We start from the raw sequence: 23,669 nt of genomic DNA, 5'->3' as shown, positions 1-23,669 counted from the left end.
AAGTCAAACCAAGACAGGAAACGCATTCAAAAACTCCAAAGTGACCAATGTCAGTGGTCTTATAACATGCCCTTTCAACCTATTTTTGGCTGATGAGTTGGTGCTGTTACACAATTCTTTACTCATAAATACAACCATCAACAGGAAACACTATCACTTGTGTACCAGGAAGCCCATTTCGAGCCTGCGAGATGCAAGAACCTGTAATAATCCTGATTTTTATGCTTCCGTTTGAAGGTAATTATTCCGATTTTCTTTTCTTGGTTCTGTTATCTATGTTGCGATGAAATATATACATTTTAATTGATTGTTGTTGCCATGTGGAAAAAAAGAAATACCAACATGTAAAGTATATTTTTAGGTTTTGGATCATAATTAGAAGAATTCCATTGAATTCGGTTGACAATAGAATGTAAAGGGTTTTTAGATATCATAAATCACTTGACCCAAAGCATAAAGTGCACTAGGGATCTTACCCTGGATCTTACAGTGCATATTCTTTCACTGACTGTTCATTCCAGTTGAATATAAAGCAGCTGAAGGAAGAAAAACTATTAGAAAAACTCAAAGCTTTGATCTTTTAAACGTTGTTTTAACTTCCTAAGACCCGAACTCTTCCACGGCATGCTTTTTAATTTCTCTTTGATATTTGGGCTGATTGGGACCCGATGAATGTAAAAACAAGAATTACCAGATTTTTTTTTTTCTAAGAAAAATGAGAGCCACATATGAGGATAAAAATTTCAATAGAACAGTAGCAGTATAATGTCCTTGTAAGTGGATATCAGGCCCTTGTAGAGCAAAATTGAGTATTTTGGTCTAAATAACCCAAATAGTGATGTCCACATATGTGGACGCCAGGTTCTAGAAGGTTAAGAGAGAAATACAGTTCGTTCACAATTTTTTAGAAAAAGACACAAAAAAGTTAGTACTTATGGCTCTGTACTCCAACACCGATGAATTCATTTGTATTTTATTTTCGTATTTTCTTAAATATAAGGCTCAGTGCAAGTTTAGGAAACCCCAGAGTTTCTCAAATCAAAGAAATGTAGTATTCTTCAAAACCCAAGAGCCACAAAAGAGCATATTTTCAAGTTATTAAATTCAAAAGTGAATGCGGAGACCCACAATGTCCATGTCCATGTTTTCCAGTCACTGTCTGCAAAATTCTTTCATGAAACTGTTAAAAATATATTTTAAATTATGTTCCTTTGTCCCGTTACTATTGAGTCATGGTGCCTTCCTCATCTTGATAATTGGGTAGACTAGAATAAACACATCTTTTTTCTTTGCAGTATGCATCAGTACATCAAGCATTCAAGCATACATCACTCTTAATTACCGACTTGGAGATGATGCCATTCTCCCCTGTGACAACGCACCCCCTTTGGATTCAACATGCTCCATCGTTAGCTGGTTTCACAGCCGAGAGCTACCTTGGACTACAGAGGTGGTTCACAATGGAAACATCATTGAGAAAACAGCCCAAGCCGCCAGGCTGAGTCTGTACAGTAACTGCTTCCTGGGCATCAAAAGCATCACTTTGAAGGACTCTGGTGTTTACTACTGTCGGCCTGGGGACAACAATGCACTGCTTACAACTGTGTATCTAAATATCCTGACAAGTGAGTACAATGACCTGAGCGAACTTGATTTGCTAGTGATATTTAGAACCTCCTACTGACTGATTCTTTCCCAAACTGATCCTATGAAACACACTCCATATTTATGTCTGTGTGATTCTCTAACAATTTTCTAGGCCAAAATGTGAAGATTATTATTGTTTTTATTTAAAACAGTTTCATTATGACAGATCATTAGAAGGATATGAGCATGATTTATTGGTGTGGAGAATTCAGTTTGAGGCATTTGGCTGTTCATTTAAAATTAAAAGGAAAAAATAACCCAAATGATAAAAATATGGCGAAAATACAGAACACAATATAATTTGATTTATGATTATTATACATGTTTCAAAGCATTAGGTTGAATAGGTTACATGGATTATTCCATTAGAATTATAAAAGAAATGAGTAGAAAGGTAAACATGTTTATTTCTTCACAGCGGGCATTGGTGTAAGATACTTCTACCTTTATTACAAATCGGGGCATGATGCCATTCTCCCCTGTGACAACGCAGCCCCACTTGACTCAAGCTGCTCCGTCGTTCACTGGCTTTACAGCAAAGATCGATCTGGGACTGCTGCCATAGTTTACAATGGGGCCATCGAGAAGAACTCATCCCGAGCTGCCCGGCTCAGTCTGCACAGTAAATGCCACCTGGGCATCCAGAACATCACTGCTGAGGACGCTGGTGGTTACTGCTGTCGGCCTGGCAAGAACACTGACCAGGACACAGTTGTGTATCTACATATTTTGAATAGTGGGTACTTACACTCTGCTGTAAAACACACTACATGTATTTGTGTCTTCTTCTTTCTTTTAATTCCTTAATTGGGTTGCCTCAGTGAATCATCTGCCTCACCCTTTCCCTACCATCCTCCTCTGTCATACCAGCAATCTGCATGTCCACCTATCCATGAATCTTCTCTGCGGTCTTCCTCTTTTTCTCCAGCCTGGCCGCTCCATAATCAACAGCCTTTGTCCAATATTTGTCCAATATTTCCTCGGGATGGGCCGTGGAGCGTTTAACATTTAGAGTTAGAAGCTGCATACATTGAAGTGTATTAAAAATTGTATGGGCTTTAGTCCCCATGACCCTAAAGTGGAATAAACTGGATGGATTGAAGACTTTTAGCATGCAGTAACTGGAAAGTAGCAAACTAAAAAAACAATGTTTTGACTAAACACGGATGATGAAATGTATTAAAGGCTTTTGTTTGAGTGATTTTAACACTTCAGATTCATGCTGTCCTTAGAAACAACAACTTAAGAATAAAGTCTCACTGATGAATCCAATGAAATGTGCATAAAGCTGTTAAACATTAGAATTAGTTTGAGATGTGGGAGCAGTTGTGATGACCTAATTACATTTACTTTGTTTATCACCTATTTCTCTCAGTTTCAGCATCTCAGACACTAAATGGGGATGGAGACTTCACATTAAAGTGCGCTCTGTTCAGATACTCTGACCTCCATCCTTGTGAAGAGAACAGCATCCGCTGGCTGGACGAGACGGGAAAGATGCTGCTTGACAGAGGTGTCACGAACACTGGACGGACATGTGTTTCACTTCTGACCGTGAAACATCAGCGAGGCCACAGAAAAACATACACCTGCCTGTTTTTTAAGGAAAACAGCGTGAAGATAGAGCGCTCAGTACACACCTGTCTTCACAGGTAGGATAAAGAACAGATTGATTTTGACATATAGCTTTGGTTTGTTACTGTAGCTTCTAAATGTTCAAAACATTGATGTTGCTGGACATTGACTATAAGGTTACAAGAAGGAAATTTAAGAAATTTAGGAATTAATATTTTCCTTCGTGTGTTTTTCACAGATTCCACAGATCCGTGTCCTCTGAGCTACATCATGTTGGCCCTTTGTATTGCAGGACTGATCCTAATAATTGCTATCATTGCTCTTATGAGAAACAGAGGTTAGACAATTTAAATGCTAACAGAGCTGCAGGATATAAGTTTTACTGCAGAATTTCAAGCACAGGATCAATTTGGAAGGCTTTCCTTTTGATTTGGATGTTTTTTACCTATATCAAGCATTTATTTCAGCATTTGCATCATATAAGGTTCGCTGATCAAAAATAATCAGACGTTTCAGTTTAATTGCTGTTCTGTTACTTTTTCCAGCTACTTTAAAAGCTTGAAAACACCAAAGTGAGTTGAAGCTTGAAATATGTAGGTTTTTCGATTTAAAAATGTAGCTAACGCTTACAGTTTAAGTTAGCAGTTAGCAGTATGAGTCATCTAAAGTGCCTCTTGAACAATTTGGTAGTTTTTGAAAACCTATAAACATAATACTGGATGAAACTAGGACTTTATTTCACAGTTTTGCTGTTACAGGAACACTCTCATGAGTTAGTACAGGAAAGACATGCAAACCTGTCTTATTGCAGGATTTGCTATAAGGAGGAGGCACCACCTTGTGGCATCATTCAGTACTGCAGCACATTTACATGACTGACTGTAGCAGCATACTAATCTGGTCTTTAAAGGGCCTTCAAGTTAGATAAGTGCAACCTCAGATGAACAGCAACATATGCCATTGATACTGTGTCATTTTTATTTAACAAAAATGAAACAAAACTGCATAAGCAAACATGAAAAAGCACAGCTTTCACTGGAGGTTCTGCCAAGAGAGAAAGCCTCTTGTCTCTTAAAAGAATATGGCAGCACAGTTTAGGTTTATAAAGTGGCACCTGAACAAACCAAAGAATATCATCATGTTTGCACAAAACAAGCAAAGCATATCAGTTCAAACATAGCAACCGTCTAAATTAACAACACAGGCATTATTTTTTATGTGTCTGTAATATCTAATACACCACCTGTTTTTGAAGATTTACTTGCGTTGTAGGGGAGACCGGGGATAGTTGTAACATTTTTGACATTTCTGTCTGTAAATTGGAGCTCGTTTAAGGTAGTGGATTCAAAATGTAATGCAAAGTATTTACATGTCTCGGCTATTAAATAGTGCAGCTATTTTCTCTGCAGCACAATTACCCATTGCATGGTATGGCCTCAAACACAAAGAGTGAAATGTTACAATTAACCCCATAGTCTGGGTTAGTTGTAACATATCCTGGGGTGAAATGTAACACAATGAAATAAGGGTACTAACAAAACATTAACATGTAATCTTTGTTTATTCAACACATGAATGCACTTAGTTGTTCACCAGCATCGCAATTCCATTACTTTTTATCATGGCTTACCTTGGTGTGGTTTGCAAAGTGCTTCAGAAAGATGAGGAAATCTGTTTCTTGCACCCATCCTGATTTATTTCCACTACCAGTACTTCCTACTGGTCCATCTCTGACACAGTGGTCTGCATAAGGTATGTGTGGGAACACAAACAGTGGAGGAATTGTGTTGCCAATGGCATTAACCGCATATACAAAAGCGACCAGTGAACCTCTCTCTGCTGATGTCGTTGCCCCAACTTGTTTAATATAAGTTAAAGTAATAGTGTGGTAAGTTGTAACACCTGCATTATTGTTACAACTAACCCAGACTGTTGCTGTTACAACTGACCCAGACTCCTATAGCCATGAACTAGCTAACATTACAGCCAACGGCTAAAACATTAGCACTAAAGACCTACACAGAATATATCCCCATAGGCATACAAATAACATAATTTAAGTTTGATGAGTTTAACTGCAAAGCAGATAATGCTATTAGAAATTGAAATAAAGTAGAAAAACTTACTTTTTGGCATACAAATTACTTTTTTTCGTGTTAAATTGTCTGTGTTTGACAAAATGTGCTGATTTTTCACATGTGATAGCAGAACTGAGTTGGGCATGCACAGGATGAGTCACATCATTTGAAACTTAGCCCTGATTGGAGAAATTGGAAGTGTTACAACTGACCCACGTTACAACTATCCCCGGTCTCCCCTACTTAACAGGTTGATGGTGAACGTGCTGATTTTGGTGACCCTGAAAAGCAGTGCTGAGCTCAGAGCACCAACTTTATCTCACCAGGAACAAAGAGTCATCATAATTCTTTTTAGTTCTTTATCATTTTATAAATAATTTGTATTCTTCAGAAAGATCATGTTTACTTTCTCTTTCTTGTGCTTTGTGGCTTCTCAGTTCCTGCACAAATACATCATGAAACCTTTGGATACTGAACAAGACTGAAACACACTGTACAATGTGTAACTTCTAGAAAAATTAAATAATCTAGTAGAAAATGCTTCATCTTCTGCTGTGCTTCACAGTAAAATTTTAAATGTTTACAATGTGGAAGAGTTTACCCGTAGCCGATGTTAAAATGAGGTTGGTAAATGAAGTGGATAATTTTCTCCCTCTGCTTTTTTAGGGCAATTTTTGTTGCTCACAGTGAGATATGTATTTGTATTCTACAGTCAACTGGATAAAAAAATGGGGGCTTGGTGCTTTTTATGCTCCTTTTTCATGGTGAACAGTGATATTGGAAGTCTTTTTTCATTAATTATGCCCTGATCAGCTTTTCTGAAACCAAACTTTCTGAAATTTCCATCTCAGAGTTAAGACCTCAGGATCCTGCTTGTGCATATGTGTTGACAAGTGATCAACACATATGCACACATGGTCACTGAAAAACCATGTGTCTCTAATTTGAGTAAAACTAGGTGCAAGTCAAATTTTAAATAACTTAAAAAAAAAAAAATTTAAAAACGTAAACACATCATTGGCCAGCTAAATCGTTTTTTCCACCAATAACACAAATAAAATATAGTCAGATGCTTTTTGTGTCATTAAAGCATTTTCACTCCAACAAGCTTAAATGACATACATGTAAGGCAGAACCTGCATTTTTTCCTTGGACTTAATTTGCTGCAAACTACACTGCTGAACTAAACAGTCTATTTGAAGGCCATTTATTACTAAGAATAACCTTTGACTTTTTAAATAGATCAGATTTAAACGTTCAGAATTCCATCTATTCTCTTCTGCTCATCCAATTCAGGGTCACAGGGGCACCAGAAGCCTGTGCCAGCTGCAATAGGGCAAGAGGCCGGGTATACTCTAGAGAGGTCACCAGTCTGTCACAGGGCTAACACAGAGAGACAGACAACCATTCACACGTTTTTTTTCTTCTAAAAAAAGAGTCTATTAACTCATTCACTGCCATTGACGTCTATAGCCGTCAATTGCAGTGAATGAGTCAATGGGTTTAACTCATTCACTGCCAATGGCTGGCAGTGAATGAGTTAAACAACTGTTATAGCTGCTAAATTCATGGCCCAAAGGGCCAAAAGAGACAGGAGGGAGACAGTCAACAAAATCAGGTTTCTAGCTAAACTAATGGAAAAAAAAAAACAAAACTAGATTGTGATTAACTTGTAATTAAAATACACAAATAAAACAAAAAGGTAATACCCGTGGTGAGGGAGGAAGAGAAAGGGAACAAGATGTCAGCTGCAAACTTCCACGCTCTGACTTCTCTGGCTTTATATACGTGGACGAGTATTCTGCGACCAACAGAGCTGGTTAATGAGATGACAAGAAGACAATAAAAGGATGATGAATAAATCAGTGGCCCACATAATACCAGTAATCCCAAAGGATCACTGAAGCATTGCTCTGACCTATAGTGCCACTAGTGTGTTTTTTTTCTCTTCTTTTTAGATAATTTATTAATTAAATTTATCAAATGCATATGCATGCGTTTGGCGTATTGCATTTCCAGGGAAGAACTTTAATCTAATTTAATACAGAGAATAACAGAGTTCTCAGCATATTTTGCCTTTCCTTGTGTCTTATCCTGTATATGTATTTAATTGCAGCCCAGAGTTTGAAATAATGAGTATGTGCAAAGCTCACCTCAGGCACACAGCTCTGGATGTGACAACAGTTGTTCGTTCAACTTTTGGTACATGTGTTGATGAGGAGCAGCCAATCGGAAGAAAGCTTATAAAGGTATAAATGAAGACGTTTTCTGTCAGACAAAAGATAAAAAGGGGCTATACAAGGAGTAAGTATGTATAATTTGGCCTTCTTGTCCTTCTTTTGTGGCATGTATTTTACAGACTTTTAGAAACTCTACCAGGTTAAATTAACCAAGACCTGTTTTTTCTTTTGTTTGTTTTACTTGCCCCTGGGCTTCTATTGAAAAGCCAGTTATACACCGCACTGTCCCCATAGCTGATTTAGCATCTACTGTGACATAAGATTGACCTTGTGGGTGAAACACTTCAGGTAACATGGTAAATGAATGGCAATGAGTATGTTGGGGTCCTGGGTCATTTTGACCTAGCACTCTCAGTTTTGTTGCGTTTCTGTATCATGCTAAGATCATTTGTCATTCTAAGGAGTTATTCTTTGTTGTTCGGTTTAGTTGATTGGATTTCCCCTTGTGTCTTTACCCCCTGTGTCTCCCTCTGTGTATTGGAGTTCTGGTGCCTTATTTTCCCTCCTTGTGTTTTATTCCATGTTTCCCCAACCCATCATGTCTGTGCTCTCCCTCGTGCTCCTCAGTGTTCTCTCTCCCCCTCAAGTCTGCCTCTCTGTGTATTTCCTGTTTTACTTTGAAAGTCTGTGTCTTACGTTAGTGCATTCTGCTTTGCTTCCTTGTCTCTTTGTGCCCAATCAGTTCTAGCTGTGTTGCCACCTGTTCCTCATTCCCTCATGTTCCCGTCTGTGTATTCAGTGTGTGTCATCTTGTGCTCATTGCTGGTTCGTCTGTGTTGTTTCCCCAAGTCTCCCTGCGTCTCTGTTTAAAGGTTTCTGGTATGTTTTTGTTAGTTTTTCCAGTTTAGGTTATCTTAGTGTAGCCAGGTGGAAGGTCAGTATTATGGGACATGCCACTGGATGGCGCTGTTTCTTTTGGGGTACCTCTGAGAGCGCAAGAGATGATGATGGGGATCTACAGAGACATTCACGGAAGTGCTAGCTTGCATTGGTGTAATGTGGGTGTGCAATGCCCACAATGTAATCACGACGGTTTTTCGCTGCGTGATCTGTTTGAAACGCAAAGTGTGGAACAGTTAAAGCACCAGAAGTGTCTGCAACCGACTTCAACCATTCATCTCAGAGGGATCTGTATTCCGTTTTTCTACTGGATTAATGCACTGTATGTATTTGAGTTCACACTTGTATTATAATATCTCCGTGGGTAAGAGGGAAAATGTACCTTTGTTAACTGTTTAATCTTGGCTCTGTCTTTCAGCAGGAGAAGCCACTACAATTATTTTTGCACTGCTGAGATTTTGTTTCTGGATGGGTTTATATCAGTCACACATTGACGCTAGACATCTTTGAGTTACAGATGCTGACAAAGTTGAGAAAATAACCTGCAGTAGCAGTGGGTTACCAGTGCACAAAGCTGTTACTGGATAAGAAATAAATGCATTTATTTTTACAACCTTTTTATTTCCAGCGCTTACTTTATCATTCAGATTAAAAGAACCCCAAAGATAATCTGTGTTCTGGGCTGGTTAATTTAGCCAGGCTACGTTCTGCACATGCTATCACCACTGCTGTTTCTACCCTCACCATAAAAATGAATCTTGCATCAGAAGCAGAAGCCTGCATCTTGGGTCCTAATCAGTGTTGGTCAAGTTACTTGAAAAAAGTAATCAGATTACAATAATGCGTTACTTCTATCTCTGCTGTACTCTCCCTCCTTGCAAACAAAACAGTATGCGTTGGGTGGATGAGACAGGAAGTGTGCTGTGGGACAGAGATGTGAAGAACACTGGACGCACGTGTGTTTCTCTTCTGACTGTGAAGCTTCAGAGTGGCAACAAGAAAAGATACACCTGCCAGTTTGAAGATAACAATACTGTGAAGATAGAAGCTCACTACACACCTGTCCTCATAGGTAGGATTTGTATAACAATTAGATCAGTTTGACCCATGACATTTGAACTCCTAGTATAAATAATAATTTGGATTTTTACAGCAGTTAAAGTTATTTAAATACTTTGACTAAAAGATATCAAATTTATAAAGAAATATTTTGAACTGTGTGTTCTCTAGGTACCCCAGATCGGTCTCCTCTGAACTACATCACGTGGGCTCTTCGCTTTGTAGGACTCACAGTGATGATTGTAATCACGGTTCTTGTGATCAGACACAAAGGTGAGACAATTCAGATCAGTAATGAGACAGATTACCAACAAAAAGACCTTTGAATTTATTCAGTGCTCTTGTTTTAGGAAGGAAAAAGCCACCTGAAGACACGAATGTGAGTTAAAAAAAACCTGAATTTTAAATACACAGGCTTTCTGTGGCTCACGAGTTGGGAGTTCACCTTGTAATCGGAAGGTTGCCGGTTCGAGCCCCAGCTTGGACAGTCTCGGTCGTTGTGTCCTTGGGCAAGACATTTCACCCGTTGGCTACTGGTGGTGGTCAGAGGGCCCGGTGGCGCCAGTGTCCGGCAGCCTCGCCTCTGTCAGTGCGCCACAGGGTGGCTGTGGCTACAATGTAGCTTGCCATCACCAGTGTGTGAATGTGTGTGTGAATGGGTGGATGACTGGATGTGTAAAGCGCCTTGGGGTCCTTAGGGACTAGTAAAGCGCTATATAAATACAGGCCATTTACCATTTTTACCATTTCTAATATAAAGACTTTAAATGGCACAGAAAAACATAATCTGTATGTTTACAATTTAATCTGCCATGATGCTTCATCGCAAATGTTTATAGGATTACTGGGTAGTTTTTTTTTATTATCTTGTTGCCCCAAATAAGTCTAGAGCGTTGTGTACTTTTTTTTTTCCATTATGCACCAGAAACAAACAGATAAACAAATAAACAAGTAAACAAATTAAAAAAATCATATTCAATCTAATTTAATTTATATATCGTAAAATCACAACGGCAATCACCTCAAGATGGTTTGTATTCAAAGGTAAAGACCCTACAACAACTAGAGAGAAAACCCCAATGATCAAACAACCTCTTTGAAAAACGCGCTTGGCTACAGTGGGAAGGAAAAACTCCCTTTCAAGAGGAAGAAGCCTCAGACAGAACCAGTCTCAGGGAGGGGCAACAATCTGCTGAGACCAGTCTGTGACCCAACTGATCTCAACTGATTGTTGTGTCCCTGTCACACACTTATTTCTCAGCTCTTTGGGAGATTTTTTTCTTTCTGCTGTAAATGGCAGGAAACACTATGACCTCATTTTTGGTTGCCATAATTATTTTTCTTCAGTGGCAGCAGAACATGTTTTTAAGACTTCAGAAATGCTCACAGTTAATTTAAATCTTTAAGTGATAGTGAAATAGCCATTAGTAAGTAAAGTTAAAAAAAACTAACAGTTGTATGTAAAGCATTACTGTCTCCATTCAAAAACAATCTCATACTGTGAGCAGACAAGCAGATACTGCAGCTAAGCATCTGGTGCATGCACCTCAAAGGTCAAGTGCTCTGTTTCCTGCACTCTTTAGCTGGGCTAAAAAAGATTTTCCAAAAACCTAAGACAACTATTTCGTCCTGTGTACTACACCTGTTATGGAGGACATCTTAACCTGAGTCTCCCAAAATTATCTGACATTTGTGTGAAAATTGCTTAACGATGGCAGTAGTACTAGTACTAGTACTAGTAGTACTGTGAAATTATGTAAATGTGCTACCCTCAGTCTCCACCAGTGTGATCCTTGCTAGCTAATTTAAACTAGCTAAGGATACCTTTTAGATGACCTAGTATTTTATTTTAAATATAATTAAATTTTGATCTCAATGAGTTTCCCTTGACGATTTACCTGTGTTGTTTTTCGCAGGTACATTATGTTGGTGACCGTGATGATGACACAGTGAACTATGAAAATGTGAGAAACAGGACAGCTGATCGTGAACTGGACTGAACGTCAGAGCACCACCTTCTGTTAACCAGAACAAAAATGAATCTTTGTTTTTAATTAGATTTTTCTATTTTAAAAAATAATATCGTTCACTTTCCCCATAAGTTTTTTTTTAATGCTTCATAATCTCATGACATCTTTTTGAATATTGACCAAACTACGTATAACAATATTGCTTGCGTAACAAAATATTGCTTATATGAGCAATGTCCTGAAATCAGGTTTCGTCATTTTCAGTCGAATTTGTGTTGCACTTACTGCAAATAATATGCTTCAAAACAAGGAAGTTCTCACTTTCCTATTTTGTAATCTGTTGTTCTCTTGCATTTCGTTTGAAAGTTTACCTCTCCACCTGTGTTCAAGCAGCCAGTCACTCACCGACCATACACTTTGTTGTTATGGTTGTTATTACCATACTCTTTGTTTAAAAGTAAGCAGCGACTGTGTCCTGCACTGCTTCTGAAGTCCTGCTTTGGACTGTGGACCCTGTTTTGGACGGTCACAACCTAAATAAGTTCACCACTAAAATAATGCCCCCCCCCCCCCCCCCCCCCCCCCCCACACACACACACACACACACACACACACAGGGGAAATTTCATCAGCCCTGTAGTTCTGTAGCCTTCTTTCTTTTCTGACTGTGAAGCATCAGAATGGACACGATAATAGATACACCTGTAAATTTGGTGAGGAAAAACCATGGGACGGTAGGATCTTGCTACCCACATGTCATCAAAAACACAATTGGAATGAGGTTTTTGCACACTGAAAAAAAGGGACTGGCCATCTCTTGGATTTATGTAAGCATCTTGCATGCATTTAACACAATTGCCTCATGTTTTAAAGTTAAATGTAACTATATAGTGTAAAAACTACATGATATGCAGAAAGGGTGTATTAAATTGTTCATATCATGTTCAGGTGAAGTAAGTCAATAAGATAGCAACGTTAAATCTCGTGAAACCACGCGTGATTTCATCTCGCGGGCTTTGGATCGTGGTTTAAAAAAGGCATCCATCTCAGTCAAGTCGAGCAGCCAACTCTACGTTTTTGGTATGTCTTGATTTTTTGAATTCATTTTTACCATATTTCAGCCAAATGTAGTTAAACGTCTAGAGTGTCGCCATGTAACATGCTAAAAAAGAGCCGTTAGCTTATTTGCTGTTTTATCTGTTGTCAAAGAATTGGCGCTTTTTCATTTGAATTTGTCTTTGGCACAAGAGCCGTAATATCACATTAAACCTAATTACGAGGCACTCATAACATAATTTGGTTTTCTGTGTGAATAGATTTGTCAACTGACTCTTCAGTTACATTGTGTATTTACTGCACCGTGGTGTTAGTGAGATTTTGGACATTGAACAGCTTTAGCTAATATCATCAGCGGCATTATGCTAGCTTACATCCCTACCCCTCCTGCCCTCACCTGCTGTCCTTTTGTTTTTGTTTTTTTTGCTGCACATTGAGAGATGACCTCTATTCTGCATTTCACCAGGAGTCAGCTGATGGATTGTGGGTTCAAGGTGTTATGGTAAGAAAGTATATTCTATTTTCGTTTCTGTAACTTAATTATAATAGGTTTTTTATAATTATTAGGTGCATGCATACTCACCCTATTAATACAACTGAGAGATCCAAAATCTGCCATAGGTTTAACTTATACCTGTATGTATTGCCAGAAAGGTGATTACTGGACTCGCATTAATGCACACTTGAACTGAAATGAGGTTGTAACTTGTGGGTTGTTGGGTTGCAAATCAGAAACAAACATCTTTGGATTTTTTTTAATCCCATAAGATCTGGAAACACAGTTTTTATTCAACAAAACATTACTGATTAACCAAGCACAGTGCCTGCTGTTATTTCAAAATAATTTTATGTCATTTCAGATAAAATGCAGCATTCCAGTGCATCCCAACCATGCCTTTACAGTCAAGGTTTCTGACGGAGCTGAGTTTTTCTCTGACAGTCTGCTGAAAGTGTTTGCAAAGTGATCAGGGGAACAGGGCACAAAGCTAAAGGATGTAGCTGCCATAATGACAGTAAGAACTTTAAAATTCTTTAACTACAAAGTGTATATGTATTGCATTAGGTCAGTAAAAGATTTTTATGCTACATCCATTGAAACAGTCAACTATTACCTGTGAGTAATGATTCCACTAAAAGGATGCCATAATTTTCGTCATGCATTTACTGGCCCACTGAGAAAAAATTATCTTTTTTTAAAAATAAATGTTCTGGAAACTATATATCCATAAAGTTGATGTCAAACAGGAACTTTTGATATTGCTTTGTAGATGCTGGTGTTGCATGTTGACTGGTTTAAAAAGTCAAGAGTTTTTGTCTGGGATCATTTTCTTCTGTGCTACTGAAAAGTTCACAAATCTCTGTTTTCTTTGTTATAATAGTCAAGGATGACATTAATGCTCGGAGTCCCTCATCAAAGTGCTCCGCATCTGTGTGAAAGACAATTGCAACATCTTGGTGCAGGAGTTCATGGTGAGTGTTTTATGAGTAGATTGTGGCTTTGCAACATTTAAAAATGCATTTAGTTATCCACTTGATCCTCATTGGACTGGTTAGGACCAGTAGTCCTCTTTAATAATTTGAAGTTCACATGAGGCCTGGTAGTGAACTCGGCCGCCGGCCCTTGAGGCCCCATCCCCACCCCTGTATTAGGGGTCACATCAGTGTGAAAAAACTTTAAATTTGTCATTCTAATGAACAAAGGAAAATCCCACCAATATTTATATTAGCTTTTGTTTGAAAAAATGACCAACTGACCAACAGCTAACCAAATTGTGGGGCTGAAAGTCTAAATTCTAACATCTTCTGAGTGACATAGCCTGGATTTCTGATGGGCCGGTGTCTTTCTAACAAAAACTAATGTAAAGCATTTGAAATTATTATGTTTTTCACCCTCTCTTAGAAACTCTGTTAGACCATGAATGGCAGCATGGCAGGCCACTCTTTGGCTATAGCTATTTACTATGTTGCTTGCATTGGTTTAAATTACTCTAACATTAGAACTGGTAGATTCAAAAGAGATGAGTTTAAAAAGGAATCTTAAAGAAATGTTTTGTGTTTAACCAGGACTTGACTGAGGCCACTGCACAGATTGAGAAAACCACAATGAACATCTGTCTCCAGAGGATGCACCAGGCAATGACTTTTCTGATGTTGTTCTTCAAGATCTGGATAACGTGACCTTTGCAGTAGCCATGCTGTTTGGACCTTTTTTATTCCTTCAACATGAGTTACCCATCACAACTCTGCTACACTTTTGAGGTGATTCAATGGGTGGTAATGGAGTTGGATGCAACTCAGCTCTCAAGAAAAGCTCACAACTAAGACAAAACTGCTCCTGCAACGAAGCTCACTGTTATGCATGTGAGGTGACCAGCTCTAGGTGAGAGGACATTTAAATCTCACACTTGTTCTGCTGCATTTTTGAAGCTCAATTCCAGGAACGGATCGCAGGGTTCATTTTTATATACTCTGCAACTGCCATGAGGACGAGCCGTTTTTTTGTTGTTGTTTGTTTTTCCTTTTGCTCTGTACAAGTTCTGTTTGTCTGTTTGGCAGCATTTTTAAATTTCTCTTTGTATTTTTTCTTTCTTTTACTAGTGAAGAGATGTAGCGTGAACAGTTATACAGTCTAAATATCCCATATGGGTCGTGTGAAATGGTATTTTCAGTTTCATTCAGTTGAAGTAAAGAACGTTGACTATTTCTAAGTGTGCTGTTTTGAACCAAGATGTCACAGTATGATCAGTGCTGTAATTTTTGACAGTCACTGTATCAATGTTATTTTTGCGTCTCTTGAATAAAGGTTTTGACCTGCAAGTGCTAATTTCTTTAGTTATTGGGGTAAAATGGGTAGTGTTAATAGGAAGGTGTTTGCCAATTCAGTAACCTAATTTAATGTTAATGGAAACTAACATTACCTCAAATTGTTTAGTTATAATTGTTGTTTAACTGAATCTTGACGTCAGAGGCCTTAAATAGAATGTTTTGTATTGTTCTTTCCCAACATTTTTCAAAAGAAACAGTCTAATTTCTTTGCTGCGATTGATTCCAGAGAACACGGAAGAACTGACATTATTTAACTGTTGATTTATATAGATTCAGTAGAGGAGTAATGTCAGTTTAATTCTTTACCTACTGCAGTGAAATTAGACATGTTGTTTTGAAAGGTTACTGGTGGATGCCAGCAACCATCTTGGAAGAGAACAATACAATCTGTTATAAGGCCTCCATTTGAAAATTGTGTATTTGATACTAGAATATAATAGCAAAATGTAATTTGAAGATAACATGTAGTATTTAAGTGACCAAGTAGTATTGGGTAAAAGTTATTGAATCGTGTTGGGATAACGTGAGAAAATTGTGAAGGATTAAAATATTCCAAGAGCTCAAATTACTTCATCAAAACATGTTTAAGTCACATTTTATCAACACAAATTGCACAAGTTTATTGAACATGAATAAATTGTGTTAATTTAATTCAATTGTTTAAGTTGCTGCCAAAGCAAAACATCTGTGTGCAACAAATGTCCACCATTGAATTAAGTAAATCCAACAACATATTTTTTTCAGTGCAAATGAAGATTCAAATAGTGCATATGATGCATTCTTATCAACTGTAATTTCACTATATGAAAAACATTGCCCTTTAATGAAAATCACTAGAAAGCATCACAGATCAAATAAGCCATGGATCACAAAGGGGATAGAAGATGCATGTAAAAAGAAAAATAATCTATATAAGAGATTCATAAAACAGAGGACAAAAGATGCTGAAATAAAGTACAAGTTATATAAAAATAGATTAGTAAATATTATAAGAACAAGTAAGAAAGAATATTACCACAAATTATTGGAGCAAAGTAGAAGTAACACACAAGAAACATGGAGGATATTAAACAGTCTAATCAAAAAGGGCTCAAAAAATAAGAATTATCCAGATTATTTTAAAAAAGATAAAGATATTGTGCTTGATAAAACTAAAGACATTGCAAATGAATTTAATGATTTCTTTGTAAATGTTGGCTTTAATTTAGCAAAAGAAATTCCAGAGTCAAGAAATAATAACGACCTAAATAAACATATTACTCAGAATGTGTCCTCCATGTTTATTGGTGCTGTAACTCATAGAGAAATAATTAACATTGTGAAGACATTTAAAAATAAAAAGTCCACTGACTGTTTTGGTATTGACATGATATTAGTTAAAAGTATTATAGAATATATAGTGCAACCTTTCGCATACATTTGTAATCTGTCCTTTCAAACTGGTGTGTTTCCCTCACAAATGAAAATAGCAAAAGTTATTCCAATCCATAAAAACGGAGAGAGATGTCAGTTTACCAATTATAGGCCAATATCACTACTCCCACAGTTCTCAAAAATTTTAGAAAAGTTATTTGTTAATAGACTTGATAAATATATTGAGAAGCATAATCTCCTAAGTGATAACCAATATGGCTTTAGAGTGAAAAGGTCCACTTCAATGGCAGTGATGGAACTTGTTGAAGGGATATCTAATGCAATAGATAATAAGGAATATACTGTTGGTGTTTTTATAGACTTAAAAAAGGCGTTTGATACAATTGATCATTCTATATTAATGAATAAACTCGAGAGATATGGCATAAGAGGGATAGCATACAAGTGGATGAAAAGTTACCTGGATGAAAGATATCAATATGTCGAATTCAATAATGTAAAATCTAAGCAGTTGAAGGTAACTTGTGGTGTTCCTCAGGGCTCTGTGCTGGGCCCTAAATTATTTATATTATATATAAATGACATATGTAGTGTTTCCAAACTGTTAAAATGTGTATTGTTTGCTGATGATACGACTCTGTACTGCTCAGGTAAAAACTTAGAACAGCTTCTGACTACAGCGGAAAAGGAGTTAAATATATTAAAAAACTGGTTTGATGTAAATAAGTTATCATTAAATATAAAGAAAACAAAATTGATTATTTTTGGCACTAGACAAGTGAAAAATGTATCTAAAATAAGGGTTAATGGAATTGAAATTGAAAGAGTGTACGAAAATAAATTTCTTGGAGTGATAATTGATGATAAGCTGAGTTGGAAGTCTCATATAAACCACGTGAAAACAAAAATGTCAAAAACCATTGCTATTCTCTATAAAACAAAGCATGTCCTGAACAAAAAATCATTATACACACTTTATTGTACTCTGTTGCTTCCATATATGACTTACTGTCTGGAGATATGGGGTAATGCATATAAAACGAACACTCTTCATATTTTCAAGTTACAAAAAAAAGCTATAAGAATTATAAACCAATCAAACTATATAGAACCAACTAACATTTTGTTTATTAATCTGAATACCCTGAAATTTTATGATTTAGTTGAATATAAAATGGCACAGATAATGTATAAAGCACAAAATAACTTGCTTTGCCCCAGTACTCAGAAGCTGTTCAAAGTCAGAGAGAGTCAATATGACTTAAGGGGAACAGATTTCTTTAAAAAAAACAAGATAAGGACAAATATAAAGCAGAGATGTGTTTCTGTTAGAGGAGTTAACCTGTGGAATAGTTATGACAGTGATTTAAAAAGGTGTAGTTCATTTTCCTTGTTTAAAAACATGTTTAAAAATAGAGTATTAGAAAAATATATATATCAAGAATGAAAAGAGCAAAAAGGAGAAAAAAAACAACCTCTTGATTCTTTACTTTGATGTAGTTACTTATCTAAGGTGGAAAGTTTTTTTTTCTTTGTTTTGTTTGTTTGTTTGTTTGTTTGTTTGTTTTGTTTGGTTTTTGCTTTGTTTTATTATTTTCTTCAAGCCCTGTGTACAGGAGCTGCATACAAAAAGATATTTTGTGAAAAGGGTTGGCGTAATAAGCAAATGCTTCAGCCAATACCTTTTGATTAGCCTTGTCTCATGCTTTCTTTCTTTATGGTAGATTTTTGTTCTGTTTTCACTGTTTTTTGTTTTTTTTTTTCTCACTGTTTTCACTGAGATTTGAATTTGAATGCTAATCAATCAAATCAAATCAAATCAAATCATGGCCAGGATTATTTTAAAAAATTAATTAACCTAAGATATGCAAATTCAGTGTGGAGTTTTACTCTAGTCTCCAAGTGCTTTATTGGCTACAATAGTACAAGGAAAAGAGATGTATGAAAAAAAAATGTTTCAGCGATCATTGCAGCGATCAGGCCAAACCAGTACGGTTTTCATCCATCTAATTAAGGTGAATTTTTTTAAGCTGTGTTTGCAGGCACAGATGTTACATAATCCAAGTTCTTTTAAAATAATGTTGGTGGTTTGTGATGATGTCAAAGAGGAAATGGAAGCATCAGACAGACCATCGGCAGAGAAAAGCCTCATAACGTTTGCGCGCTGACAGAACGGCACAGAATGGTCCTGCTTACATTTATTCTAATTCTTGTGCTTCAGTGTGAAGGTAAAGCCTCCTTTATTTTTATTGCTTACTTTGATAACCACTTTGATAGCTTCATACAAGTTTTTTTTGTTACTTGTTAAAATTAGTCAATATTTCGGAAGACAGAATTGTGGCATGAGCGTGAGTTCAGTTTGGAAACAAATTTAAACTTGATTTGTGATCTTCTGACAAATCCAAAGCCATTTCAGTATAATACAAAGAAATCTTTGGACATTGAATGATTCTAAAAAGAAAAAAAGGGGGGGGGGGACAAACCTCTTGCACTCAGTTTATTCATTTTTTTGTTTGAAGATGACCATGTGTGCTATATACACATTTTTCTGAATGTGCTCTTTTCTTTGCAGTGGGGGTCAGTGAAACCAAACACGTCTTGTATCTAACACCTGGAAATGATGTCATTATGCCCTGTGACAATGTGCCTGATACATGCTCCATGGTTATCTGGGCTTACAGCAAACATGAGTCTCAGACAATAAATATGGTTCATAATGGAATTGTTGAGAAGAACTCAGCTCAAGCTGACAGACTGAGTCTGCACAGTAACTGTTCACTGAGTATTAACAACATCACTGCAGAGGATGCCGGTCAATACTTCTGTCGGCCTGAGGGGAACGCTGATCAGGACACAACTGTGGACCTAAATATTTTGACCAGTGAGTATTTAGACTTCCATGGACTTCCATATATCCATATCTGTGAATGACACCGTACATTAAGCATTAAACACACCCATTATCACCACACTTACTATTATACAGCATTGATTTCCCTCTACACGTGTCATGTAATTGAATGTATCACCTTCTTGGGGAATTAAAATTCTCGTGTTGAAACATGGAGACAGGTCCTTAAATGAAAAGAGTTTTTATTTCATTGGATGAGAGCAGTAAATCTGGCCATGGCTTATGTATTCATTTCAAATTTTATATTCTAAATTAGTAAAACTACTATTAGATAATCACTTATTTAAGCTATTAAAATACCAGGAGAAAAATAGAACTTATTTGTAATGTCTCATAAGGTTTCTCACATTTAGGAAGATAATCCAGATGTTTTGAACTTGCATAACTGTTTTCACTCGTGTTCTCTGCTCAGTTTCAGCATTTCCATCAGACACTGATCCAAAGGACGATGGAAACGTCACGTTACAGTGCTCTCTGTTTAGATACTATCCCTCTCCTTGTAAAGAAAACAGTATGCGTTGGGTGGATGAGACAGGAAGTGTGCTGTGGGACAGAGATGTCAAGAACACTGGACACACGTGTGTTTCTCTTCTGACTGTGAAGCTTCAGAGTGGCAACAAGAAAAGATACACCTGCCAGTTTGAAGATAACAATACTGTGAAGATAGAAGCTCACTACACACCTGTCCTCATAGGTAGGATAACATCAATAAGAAAAGTAAATTAAGATAAGATGGGATATAAGAGTGAGTCACTTTTAAAAAAGTGAATTACATACTTTTTAATGACTTTTGAAAGACTTTTAATGCTGACTACTTTGAATCCTCTGACAGATTCCACCCCAAACAAGGCTTTCATCATCATTGGTGCTGTGATGCTGGTGCTGGTGGTTGCCGTCATCGCTGCTGTTTTCATCAAATACAGGAGGCGTGCTAAAGTGACAGAGGGTTAGTAATTATAGTACATATAAATGTGGTCATTCTTGGGTCATCTACTTATCATCTAGTTCATCTAATATTATTATTACTATTATATATTATTACAAGAGCTCTATCCCATTTTGAGCAATCTGCAATAATTGCAGCTTAATGTTAACTTGTGAAAATGCTACATTTTCACTGCGGTTACTTCAGTCTAATATACTTTGCACTGGAAAATTGATTTAAGAAGCTCTACATTGTGATTATTGATTCTACTTTTTCTTCCAGACATTCAAAAACCCACCCAACCCAAACATGTAAGTATATTGATACACACTATATATGATATGTTTTCACATATAACAGAAATACCTTTGTTTAATATTAATATAACCTTTACAAATGAACTTTTTTCTTGCACATTATTGCCACTGATCACTCGGAAAATTGCAACATGCTGACCGTGCCACAGTATATGATGACAATGTGTTCTTCCCTTTTCTTGTTTAGAATGAGGAAATACTTCAAGGAGTCTTGGGCCAGCTGATCTCGGTAAATAGTTCATGTATCTATAATAAATATAGTAATGAACATAGTAATAAATTAAATTATTATTTATATAATTCATTGGCTTAATTTGCTGTCTAAAGTATTCCAGTTAAACCTGGATTCATCAGATTACTGTGTATGCTGAACCCGAATACGGTATTCGGAGAGGCACAAATAACGTGTTTTTTTACGAATACTTATTTCGAACAAATACTTTAAAAATATATTTGTATTCGGGAACAAGAAAAACTTTATATCAAAAAGCTGAGTTTCCTTATGAAACCGCTGTGCATGACTGGATGAGTGAGTGACGTGTGAAAGAGGTGACTGACACAGGCTGCTCCACACAACTACAGAGACAGTTCGGCTGAGCGAAAAAAGACTGAACTGCATCACTATTCTTGTTGAATAGATTTTTTTGTACCTTAACTGGGTTCCGGACGCTGTTTATAACTTTCGCGAAGATCGGGAGACTATTCCATTACGCTGCATTACTGACGACTGCAGTCTTCGTTCTGTTTACATAGCTCTGTTAGCTCGGTCATTTACAAATAGGCTGTTGACAGAGTAACGTTAACGTTCGGTTAAAAGGTTAGAACAATGCTTGTGTAGTTGTGTCGAATTTTATGCATTTGTGGAAACATTTTACAATCAGTACTGTAGGTGAAACCAAAGCGATATGTAATGTGTGCAAAAGTCAAATCGACAGTGGCAGATATATCAAACATCTGTCAACATCTGCTATGCATAATCACATGCATTTAAAGCATCCTCTCTTGGTACTGTCTTCATTATATTAAATTATTAAAACCAGGACACTACATCCATCTGTTATTTAAAGTCTGTATGTATAGAGAGGGGAAAAAATACATACCTGTGACTAAGTGGACAGGTGCACTTTGCAGCAGTTTAAAGCTGGTTTGAGATGCAATGAGTAACTGAGGAACAACAATTACTTTTTTTTGGCACAATGGCATAATAACCTCAGCCTGCTTGTAATTCCTCTTCTCTGACTTCACTGGTTTTAGTGGACGTTTTAAAAGGGTTTTTTGGTTAGTTTCACCCTTTTATACAGAATTTTACTAAAATAAGAGTAAAGCCAAAATCAAGTCTTTATTTGAAAGTTAACATTTAGTTTTTGAGACTATGTTTGATCATCATGTGTCTGAAATAGAACCTAAAGTAGTTTTCATTCATGTCTTTGCTTTTTGAACCACTGTGTTTGCTTTCAGGATGAGCCAGAGAGCAGCATCACCTATGCTACTATTGACCACACTGATCAAAATGCCTCACTGAGGAAAACTGTAACTATTGTTTTTTTGTTTTTTTACTTATATTCCATTTTAAATTACTTTTGGGCTATATAACAGTTGTAGATTCATGTTTTATTCATTAACCCATTTGATTTGAATCAGTGAATTTTTTGAGAAACAAAAAAAGCAAAAAAAAAAAAAAAAAAATCTACTCTCTAGTGTCTGTGAAGGTTCTCAGTCATCCAGGTCATCTTTGCAAGCTCCTTTGACTCTACTCTCTAGTGTTTGTTATGGTCTGAATTTTTTAAATCCTTTAATTTTCTGTTATACAGGTTAAAAAGGAGGAAGCGGTGACTTATTCTGCAGTGAAGACAAAGGTAGAAAGTGACCCCAGCGGCTTCTACAGTATCATCAGCTAAACTTACCAAAAATAAATCAGAGGAAATAAAACATCTCATAATGTCACTGCTTTTATTTAAGCTTGCTGTTGTCAGAGATAAACATAACCCTACATCTTTGTCAGCTTCAAATACATACAAACATGAAATATGGCAACATTACCGTAAAATACATGAGTTCATCCAACTAAAGAAGTAAAAAGTTGTTTTTGTATAATTGTGTGTGTGAGTGTTTTTGACATGTTATTTAATTTTTTAGTTTAAGTCATCCATAAATTAAATTGTTCTCCTCATGGTCCTGGGTATTTGACCTAGGTGTTTGAGCTTGGTTGACTTGTTCTTGATTTTTGCAGAATATTGAGTTTCCGATGTTCAGTGTAGAGTGCCTCTGTTACTTAAGTTCTAGTTCTTAGTTCCTGTTTAAATTAATTCCTTCTCCGTCTTTACTCGGGTTGTCCTCCTCAGCGTCCACAGTGTGTAGTCAGTCATGTCAGAATCATAGAACTATGAGGAGGAATAACAATTAGATGTCCAAATGGGGAAACAAGTCAACAAGTCCAGATTCAAAACAACTGATTTTATTTTTAGGTTAAGCTTAAGGTGCTGATAAAAATATATAGGAAAAAGAAAAAGGGGAGATGGCAGTCCCAAAATGGCAATAAACAAAGGAAACAGAAATAACAAACTATGCAAAGAAAAATTTTGCACTAGCAACAGTTCCTCACAACTGAACCACAACACAGTACTCAGCTGGGTAAATGATACTGATGTATATTTTAATTTTGGAAGACTGTCAGAGCAAATAAATCAAACAGCCTGTTAGCAGTGTCTTTCATTGAAAGCACTTGCGTGTAGTCTATTTGCAGACACGGATGTGAAGAAATCCAAACTCATGACAGAATGGGTGGCGTGTGATGGGCTCAAAGACAAAACAGCAGCAACATAAAGATAGAGAAATACCTCACAGTGTGTGC

General features: G+C 36.7%; 2 protein-coding genes and 1 long non-coding RNA gene across 4 annotated transcripts; all 3 read left to right on the top strand.

The window, feature by feature from the left end:
• Positions 1–191: 191 nt before the first annotated feature.
• On the top strand, positions 192–11,991 carry LOC146558374 (uncharacterized). The gene is made up of 10 exons (XM_085247785.1): positions 192–237; positions 1,296–1,625; positions 2,066–2,383; positions 3,023–3,299; positions 7,417–7,549; positions 8,404–8,702; positions 9,271–9,452; positions 9,611–9,712; positions 9,790–9,818; positions 11,356–11,991. Exons 1-10 carry the CDS (start codon positions 192–194, stop codon positions 11,437–11,439), a joined length of 1,800 nt encoding a protein of 599 aa, XP_085103911.1. The 3' UTR covers positions 11,440–11,991.
• Positions 11,992–11,996: 5 nt separating this feature from the next.
• On the top strand, positions 11,997–15,925 carry LOC146558373 (uncharacterized). 2 transcript variants are annotated; one of them, XR_014888456.1, is made up of 5 exons: positions 11,997–12,489; positions 12,904–12,967; positions 13,326–13,478; positions 13,845–13,935; positions 14,530–15,925. It is a non-coding gene; the product is annotated as an uncharacterized LOC146558373 (long non-coding RNA). The 2 variants fall into 2 exon arrangements; XR_014888455.1 differs by having other exon boundaries at positions 11,997–12,967.
• A 116-nt stretch (positions 15,926–16,041) lies between these two features.
• On the top strand, positions 16,042–23,645 carry LOC146558372 (uncharacterized). The gene is made up of 8 exons (XM_085245787.1): positions 16,042–18,893; positions 19,238–19,546; positions 19,989–20,270; positions 20,409–20,522; positions 20,784–20,812; positions 21,006–21,047; positions 22,277–22,348; positions 22,630–23,645. The coding sequence occupies exons 1-8, from the start codon at positions 18,848–18,850 to the stop codon at positions 22,714–22,716; spliced, it is 981 nt and encodes a 326-aa protein (XP_085101913.1). The 5' UTR covers positions 16,042–18,847; the 3' UTR covers positions 22,717–23,645.
• Positions 23,646–23,669: the final 24 nt, after the last annotated feature.

This window comes from Mchenga conophoros, linkage group LG15 (genome assembly GCF_057382185.1).
Source record: "Mchenga conophoros isolate Kocher_MC1m ecotype Shallow Benthic linkage group LG15, M_conophoros_male_GT1.1, whole genome shotgun sequence".
Classification (NCBI taxonomy): Eukaryota; Metazoa; Chordata; class Actinopteri; order Cichliformes; family Cichlidae; genus Mchenga; species Mchenga conophoros.
The sequence above is the reverse complement of the archived record's forward strand: the minus strand, read 5'-3'. Positions and strand labels throughout refer to the sequence as shown.